This window comes from Fragaria vesca, linkage group LG5 (assembly GCF_000184155.1).
Source record: "Fragaria vesca subsp. vesca linkage group LG5, FraVesHawaii_1.0, whole genome shotgun sequence".
NCBI lineage: Eukaryota > Viridiplantae > Streptophyta > Magnoliopsida > Rosales > Rosaceae > Fragaria > Fragaria vesca.
The window spans coordinates 7,467,570-7,476,992 of NC_020495.1; the positions used below are offsets into that span (position 1 = coordinate 7,467,570).

Below are 9,423 nucleotides of genomic sequence, written 5' to 3' on the forward strand. Positions count from 1 at the left end.
AAATTGTTACTTTTGCATTTGTGGGCAAAGAGGGATAGATTTGGTCAAGTGTGTAGACGAGCCAAGAGATAATGTATCAAATGAAACAAGGAAATTGATTTATATGCATTTAAGACGATATTTAAGAGAGTGGAGAGAAAAAAGAAAATAACAAAAAAATATTGACATTGTGACACAGTTTCGAAGCACATTTTTGCGAAAATTCAGTAAGACATTGAGACATCGCAAAGAGACATAAGTCATGTGTTGGTCTCTTTGTATACTATTTCACATACAAAAACAAAGACACATACAAATTTGATTACAAATGCTGAAATGCATACATTTCCATATCGACATCTAAATTGTGTATAATACAATTTCTTTTGTCGAATAAAAATTTCAGATACTTTTTATTAAATAGTTGGTAAGGTTCCATTTTCTTAATCAAAATTGAAGTTGAATGTGGGCAAGATTGCATTATTTTCTCTATTTTTGTTTGGTATAAAACCAAACTACAAGGAAGGAGGAGGCGACCTCTTCAAAGTCGTTGGTGGCCTTTCGAGTTGATGCCTAATTTTTTCCTTCACTGTCAATTAGTGTGTAATGTGGAATGTCTCTCTCTCTCAATACAAGTATACAACCCATGATTCCCATGAATTATATATGGACCGTATTGTACTGGCCTTTGTCCACTAATGGAATCTGAACCCGAAAATACTCCAAACCCAGTTGGGCCTCGACACCTGTCTCTTCTCTACCGACAATTTTGCCGTTAGATCTGGTTTTTGGGTTTTGACTGGGGCCGATGTTCATTGGTCCACACTTGTCTTCTTCCATTTACTAGCTAGACTCCAACAGTAACTTCAATCACAATTTACAGTTTACTAAGCTGCCGAGGAGACCGGAAGTTGCAAGTGGCTTCCGGCTTGAAACGTAAAATGTGGTTGTTTTAGGCCCAAGTCTACGGTGGAATCAATTTGACTAACTCGACAACTCATACGTGTGCAAGTCAGTTGACACGTACAATATTATGTTAGTTTTGAATCACCGTTATATCATGATATAAGTTAATGTGATTGGTTCATCTGATAAACATTTGAAAATGTCTTAAGTTAATGTGATTGGTTTGCGAAAAGGAAAATAGTTCCTTTGTCTTTCCCACGGGAATGGAAAGAGAAGGAAAATGAAATTTCCTCGTTCCGATGTTTGGTAACACAAGGAAAATCATCCGGAAAATTGTTAATTAAAATAATAAAATAATATATTGTGAATAATAAATACAAGAAAAGAAGATGGGAAAGTGATTCCTATAAGTTTTGGAGAAACAACATTCTCACACATTTTCCTAACCTTCATAAAAGTATTTTATTTCATTTAGCATTCACAAACATAAGAAATAAACAATTTTCCTTTCATGATTATTACTTTCCATGAACCAAACGAAACCTACATTTGTTATTTAGACCACCACTAAATGGTACTGCACCACGCTCATATGCAATAATACCTAAAAGTTTGGTACCCTTTACTTTGACTACTTAGATTGCTGGATGGATAATAAGAAAATAAATACGTGAACTACCAATGTTCATCATCTAATTCTATATACGTGAAACTAGAGCGATATCACACTAATGTGTAATCGTTTTACTTTTTGGATCGTAAGTCAAACCAATTTCGTTCCGTAGATATGGGGTAAAAGTACAAGTCTCCTAACCCTAAAATTTTAGCGAGGGGCACAAATAATGGGACCACATACCAAACACATAATAGATGTGGTAAACTAGTAGCAAATGCATGCATGCCAACATATCAAGTGAGTAACACCCCATACCAAACTCCCTACTCTATTCCCTCCCCATGGTCACAAAATCTAAACAAAATCTTTCCTCTTCTTCAACAATGAAACGCAACACCCACTATGTGTACTATAGGATTATTCAAAGAACTTGTACGACTTGTCGTTACGATGCCCAACAGAGCAGCATAATTGGAAGAAGAATCTTCAAATTTCAGATCTGGGGATTGGCAATGTGAGTGAGCTGGGTTTTACATAACGTGAAGAGAACATGTTTATTTTTCAAAATTTGAATTTGGGGCAAGGAAGGAAAAGGAAGACTGTGTCATATGCTTCGTCTGCATATAGAAATAGGAAGAGAGAAGTAGATCACCGACAAGGGATTTTAGCCAACTGGTTTCCACTGCATGCCAACTTAAAGTCTAAAACAACCCAATTATTTTCACCAAAGATCTTCCATTTTTGTAGTATTCTATTCCTCTTTTTGGCATTTTTTATTGGCTCTCCATCTCCATCTCCATCTTTACTTTGCAGACGATATGATTTCCATGATTGCTCGTTACAGTTGGTCATCCATTGAAGTGTTGAACTAAATCTTGGTCCGTAGGCGGGTGGGTCGTGTTCTGTCGGACTCGGGTCACGTCAAAATATGTGACATTTGAACCTTAATTTAGTGTCTGAATTCAAAACCGTATAATCAAGTCGTGTTAGAATATAGAGTTTATAGATTCAAACTTGAGGGCACATTTACTTAGAATGATGAAAAAACTCATGAATTGACGACAATTGGAATGAAATAGAACATGAATCCGAGACAGCTGAAAATAGAAAAGAAAAAAATTAGTACGAGAGTTATTTATAAACTCATGTCCTTAATTGGTTAAGTTAAAGGTTATTGAAACATCGATTCATGATAATAAGATGCGACCTACACTTATTCTAATATCTTTTTTTGTGATAGTAAACGCATGAATACTGCTACACTACATAACTCTGATCTATTTACTTGTTACTAAACGCATGAATAGTTTTACATCGTAATCATTCTTTCATGTTTCAAGTAAGTAAACGTAGTATCAAAGTAACGTGGTAATAGACCTGTCTTCAACCTTGTAAGGTTTTTATTTATTTATTTATTATTTTATTTTTTTAACATTGTTAAGGTACCTAAAGGCTTTTTAGTCCTAGAAGTTAATCACTCAAAAGTCGAAACATATGAAGTGCTCAAATTATGCATAACAACACAATGTTTGATCACTTTGACGATTTTGAGGTTTGAACCTAGGTTAAAGAACACATCAAACTAAATAAGAACCACTTGCAGTGGCTTCAGGCCTTCAACCTTGCAGGTTTAACTTGTCCCGCTTTGTGTATTTATATTTTTCTTTTCTCTCAAATAAGCTTTTAACGAAAAAGTCGATAAGGCCAATTTAAGTGGCCCAATCAGTTATGGGTCTAGTAACCCAGTCTTATCCAAGGTTGAACTCGGTTATAAAGAAGATCAGACTTGGGCCTTGTAACCCAAACTGAAAGCACTACTCGTAATCTCGTATGTTACGCAACAATCAACTTTGCTTCCGCTTTCTGTGAATATGCAAGAAGTTGGCTGACCCCGTTAACTTGCTAATAAACTTTGAGCAGCCAAAATGCCAGTAGATATGGTTTTTACCTATTTCTGATTTATACAGAGTCTATACTCACGTTGGTCAAGTCATTTCAGATGGCTTCACATTTTAACTGCTTCACCTTCATGAGGAGATGATCGATAAGATTTAGGTCCTAGTTAGACAGCCAAATTGCAGATCACAAGCCCCGGATGGAGCTTAGGATGGACATGGGCGAAGAAGGAAGTGATCTGGTCCATTGTGGGAGCTCAACCACCGATCAAGGAGACTGTTCCGAATTCAAACCCACATTGTCGTAAGAAGACTCCAACAGTTATTAACTTGCTTCCCGGAGTTCCTTACAACAAACAGTTCAACAATTGCTGCATTTCAGGTCAGTTCGTCAGTGTTGGCCTTTCAGGCACTTCTAATAAAACTGTCACGGTTCCGAAGAGCTTTTTCTTGCTTGGTCCTGGACCCTACACTTGCAGTGCTGCAACCATTGTATCATCCACAGTTTCATTCTCACCTGATCGTCGTCGTGTTACTCGAGCAATGAGTTTGAACAACTCGTATATGCATGTTTAGGCTAGTTGTATAGAATTCTTTTTATTCTTAATTTCTGCAGTGTCATGGAGCTTGACTTATTGCACTTACTCGCAATTCATGGCCTCGTAGCACCCAAAATGTTGTGTCTCCATGTCATCCTTTTACAATCCCATCATCATTCCATGTCCATGTTGTTCTTGCGGTTGTAAGGATGTGAATAATTGTGTGTAAGTTGTGTTGATGCGAAATTTCGTCGACAACAAGTCAAAGAGGAATCCGTTGAAATCCGATGTGGAACTTGGTGGGATTGATGCTCAAGAGTGAACCTTCATCTCTTGACCATGGGGTCTGCCAACTCTGCTGGAAGGTGAGGACAACTTGAGGGACTGGATCGGGATTTGTTGATAAGGTCTAGCTAGAGAATGACTTCCAGCTTGAACATTGATGGGTTGCCGAACTCTTCCTCTGATGATGATATGAGGGAAGGGAAGGGTGGTGGAGCTTTTCCTTTTGGAGAATGAGAGTCCGTCCCCTTTGTGAATGAGGAGGGTTTCCCTTTTTATAGAGTTTCAGAGTGGTTGTGGGTTCTTGAGTGAAGCATGGCCCTTGTTTCTAAGGCATGCTCATGCCACTGCTTTTGGACGTGCCAACACTCTTTAGCATGATGCTATCATTGTTTTTCTTACACATGTACCTTTGAGCATGGTGTTGCCTTAACCTTCTAATTAACCCATCTTGTGATACTGTTCATGACAAGACCAGCCATGGGCTCTGGACACCTACATGGGTAAGTGAAGCTAGTCTCTTAATGTAAGTATATTTATGTACCTATATATATTAATATTACTCTTGATATTTTATAGTCACTCAAGTTGTCTCATGGAAGTCCATCAAGTTGTTACGACATTGGTAGTCTCAGAGGCATGGAGCTAGAGGGACTGTCCTTCCAGACTTTGGCCATTAACACTCGAGGACTACGAGTTGACAATCGAGGAATGCGTGTTGGCGCTCTAGGAATGTGGGTTGAAAGTCGAGGAAGTCACGTATACGACTTTTGCCTTCAAGGTCGATTACTTGACCATGAGTGGGTGTTTTACTTGATGTTGGGTTTCTCATAGCGTTGAAAGGTGAGAGTCCGTATTGGTTCATTGACTTTTCAACGCGTCTTACGTGTATAAGGTTAAAAAGTTGCATTGTATTTCATCCAAATTCTGACACGAACAAGTTGCTTATCCAGTTTTCCCAAAATAAAGATTAACAGCTCTAATTCTTTGAAGTTCTTTGAAACAATTCTTTGAACACTTCATAAACACTAATATTGAAAAGAATTGAACGTAATGCAGTAACAATGACCTTAAGGATTCGAGCGTGGTAAACTTGAAAACCACAGCTCCAGGGATTATAGCAGTAACATCACAATCAATGTTGCAATGCACAGAACACGTGCCCAATTCGAGTTCATTGGCATGTCAAGGCTAACTACCGAGAGTATTGGCGCGCGAAGATCACCATCACCAATTTTAACTACCAGATGAACTACGTAACTCATATTGAACACTTGTTGCTCAGCACCCAAATCTAAACAAACTTGCAATTGTTTCTGGTTTTCTCTATAAACCACTCAACAACTACGGCTCAATAAGTACGCCTAACTATGCTGTATTGCTTTTCTTCATTACTCCTCAACCAGCAGCCTAATCTATTTATATATGCAGATGATACAGGCATGTTTTATGGCACAAAATACGTTAATGATCCACTAATGGAAGCAGGGTCTCATGGATACCTATACAGAGTTGATTCTTTTAAAGGACAAGAGGACATTTACATCGGAGCATGGTTGGGCATTTCCTCAGAAAATTTACTTCGATGGTGATGAGTGCAGGATACCCCTTCCTGATATATATATATATATATATATATATATATATATATATATATATATATACCTCATCTACCTAATTTTGCCTATCATTATGCAATTCCAATTTCATCTTCTACATTGGCTAACATTTTGGTTTTGATGCTGTTAGCCTTTCTGTGATCAAGCTAGTAAAACACTAAAACATACAAGAGCATGGTTTATCCAAGCTTTCCCATGTAAAGGTGATGCAGTTAGGCCGGCCTCTATATGGTTTTAGTTTCATAAGAATGTAAGGACTGTGGTTTTAGATAGTTACTCAGGTTTTGGTGAACTATCTAAGTAATTGTATAGCCTCCACGTACTTGTGTGTTGTTAAGATGTGACGACATATGAGAAGAACATACACGATTAACATAACAGAGAGAAAGGAAGCTAATTTGGAAATTCTAAACATATGAACATATATATAGTAGGTTTTGGCCGGCCGGCTTCATCAGGTCAGCCGGTTATATAGTAGTGTATCCTAAACTACTGATAGATAAGCGTGTGTGTTTAGAAGCTTGTGTGCAATTGAGCACTTACCTATTAGATTATGGGTGCTTACATGTGGGCTCATCACCCCCCATTTTTATTGGTTTTGGTTCTGTTCTTCGGTTTGGTTCTCGGTTCTTTCTCGTCAGTCTCAACTCCTTCATGGCTTGGGTTTTGATGGTGGAATGTACAGGTTTGTTTGAGAGGAGCTTCTCCTCTGGGCTGTGGGTGTCTTTATAATGTGTGTATTGAGATTTGTTTGACATCAGTTACTCGGGCATCAACGCTCCGATTTATTACTCATCACCTCTCGGTTGCTGGGGTGATAGCGACGACAATGTTAGTGATTTTGTGTGGTGGATGTGTTAGATTTGTTAGTTTTGTTGCATATTTATTTTCAATTGTAGAGTCTTCGGCTCATAGTTTAGTGAGATATATGTTTCCTCTCACTTTTTCTATTTTGATCGAGTTGGAGACATATTCTTTTTGTTATTTGTAGTTTTTCAGCCTTGCATTTGCAGGTTTTGTAATTGGGTATGTCCCTTAATTAATGAATTATTCATTTCTCTACAAAAAAAAAAAAAAAAAACTAAACTAATAGATAAGCGTCAGAACAAATACATAAATAGGGAACCCTGAAGATGTCAACCCAGCAACAGTGACTACTGTGATGATTATCATCAAACCAGTTTAAGTATAATCTGCAAAGTCAATCTGCAGGTTCATTGGCTAATCACTGGAACTTTGAGGTCACTTCTATGTTCACCAATTCTGTGCACAGAACCGCCGGCAGGACTGCTCTATCAAGTATCAACTTCTCCCCTCACTATTGAATTCCAGTGGAAGATGTTGACATAGTCTGCAGCTCCCTTCTTGGAATTAAACCGGTTTAGAATACATTATGACATGCTGCATTACGCAAGAATATTAACACGTATGTATATGTATGACAATTGGAAAACTACAGTCTAACTAACTACCCAATAACAAACTCTAACAACAAATTAGTACTTTTTGGTTCAGAGCCTAGTTGCTAACTAGCTCGCTTATAAATATCCAAAGAAACATATGAACTTGTTCAGAAAGATCCCAACAAACTAAACTCTAAAGTTTAAACCTAGAGCCATGGGGATTACCAAGTCTAAAAGAAGCACATTATTTGCATCTATCATGATTTTGGCAATATTTTCTTCTGCAGGTGAACTTTTGTATGAGAAATAGTACTTTAAGTAGGAGTATCATACCTTAACCTGCCTAGCTCATTGCTTATTCTAACTTGGCCTTGATCGTGTGTCTAGTGGCTTATGATCCCTTTGATCCCAATGGAAGCATCAATATCAAGTGGGATGTTTTGTCTTGGACCCCTGATGGCTATGTGGTGAGCGGTTTAGAGCTAATCAGTTAACTTCATAACATATGCCAAACTTGAAACTAAACAAGGTAAATCGAATGAGAGTAAACGCATGCTAGCTAACTTACCGTGCATATGTGATTACTCAAACTCAGGCAGCAGTGTCAATAAGCAACAACCAAATGTACCGGCACATCACAAGCCCCGGATGGAGCTTAGGATGGACATGGGCAAAGAAGGAAGTGATCTGGTCCATGGTGGGAGCTAAAGTCGCCGATCAAGGGGACTGTTCGAAATTCAAAGGGAACACCCCACTTTGTTGTGAGAAAACTCCAACAGTTATTGACTTACTTCCCGGAGTTCCTTACAACCAACAGTTCACCAATTGCTGCAAGGGTGGTGTTTTGACATCATTGGGACAAGACCCTTCTAGTGCAGTCTCAGCATTTCAGATGAGTGTTGGCCTTGCAGGCACTTCAAATAAAACCGTAAGGCCTCCGAAGAAATTCTTTTTGCTTGGTCCTGGATCAGGCTATACTTGTAGTGCCGCCAACATTGTGCCATCCTCGGTTACCTTGTCATCTGACCACCGGAGTAAAACTAGAGCAATGAGTAAGTACACTAATACTACTACTTCCCTGTTTAATTTTCATATCACTTTAAAATGGGAACTTGTAAAATTCTTTCTGTCTACAATTTTGGCAGTGACATGGAGTTTGACATGCACTTACTCACAATTGATTGCCTCTAAGAACCCGACCTGTTGTGTGTCCATGTCTTCCTTCTACAGCCCCTTGATCACTCCATGTCCATCTTGTGCTTGTGGTTGTAAGGATGCAAATAAATGCGTGTAAGCAGCGCTACATTCTCTTTGAGGCAATTCATCGAACATCGTATATTCCCTTCTTATCTAATATTGAACTAATAACAGGCACTTATGCAGGAATGACCTTAGGGATTCAAGTCTGCTACAATCGAAAACCTCAGCCAAGGAAAATGCACCACAACTGTTACAATGCACAGAACACAAGTGCCCGATCCGAGTTCATTGGCATGTGAAAGCTAGCTACAGAGAGTATTGGCGTGTGAGAATTACCATCACCAACTTTAACTTCCTCATGAATTACACACAATGGACACTAGTTGCTCAGCACCCAAATCTCAACAAACTAGCTAATATTTCTAGCTTTCTTTATAAACCACTTATCCAATACAACCCCACAAGTAAGTCTACAATTTAATCATAACCTGCTAAATGATATAGTACATGTAATTCCTATCTCTTTCTTAAACATCTTTTTATTGTGTTTGAACCTGCAGATGACACTGGTATGTTTTATGGCATAAAAACTGTGAATGACCTAATAAGGGAAGCTGGGCCTAAAGGATATATCTATACAGAGTTGATTCTTAAGAAGGACAAGAACACATTCACATTGGATCAAGGCTGGGCATTTCCTCTCAGGGTTTACTTCAATGGTGATGAGTGCTTGATGCCCCTTCCTGATCTATACCCATATCTACCCAACTCTGCTTTTCATAATTCATATCCAATTTTTACATTATCTTCTACAATATTGGCTACCCTTTTGGTTTTCGTATTGCTAGTCTTACTGTAATCTAGTCTGTACAATATGCAAGTAGGATCACTATATATATCCATGCGTCCCATGGAAGAAATGTGATGCAATTCTTAGTTGAAGAAATATATATATATATATATATATATATATATATATATAGT

The 9,423-nt window shown here is 38.1% G+C and overlaps 1 protein-coding gene and 1 pseudogene across 1 annotated transcript; both read left to right on the forward strand.

The window, feature by feature from the left end:
• Positions 1–3,026: 3,026 nt before the first annotated feature.
• Positions 3,027–5,834, forward strand: LOC101295528 (annotated as a pseudogene; the record flags this gene model as incomplete).
• Positions 5,835–7,453: 1,619 nt separating this feature from the next.
• LOC101295819 (COBRA-like protein 4-like) lies at positions 7,454–9,298 on the forward strand. The gene is made up of 6 exons (XM_004301054.1): positions 7,454–7,526; positions 7,627–7,706; positions 7,835–8,291; positions 8,385–8,529; positions 8,623–8,903; positions 9,000–9,298. Exons 1-6 carry the CDS (start codon positions 7,454–7,456, stop codon positions 9,296–9,298), a joined length of 1,335 nt encoding a protein of 444 aa, XP_004301102.1.
• Positions 9,299–9,423: the final 125 nt, after the last annotated feature.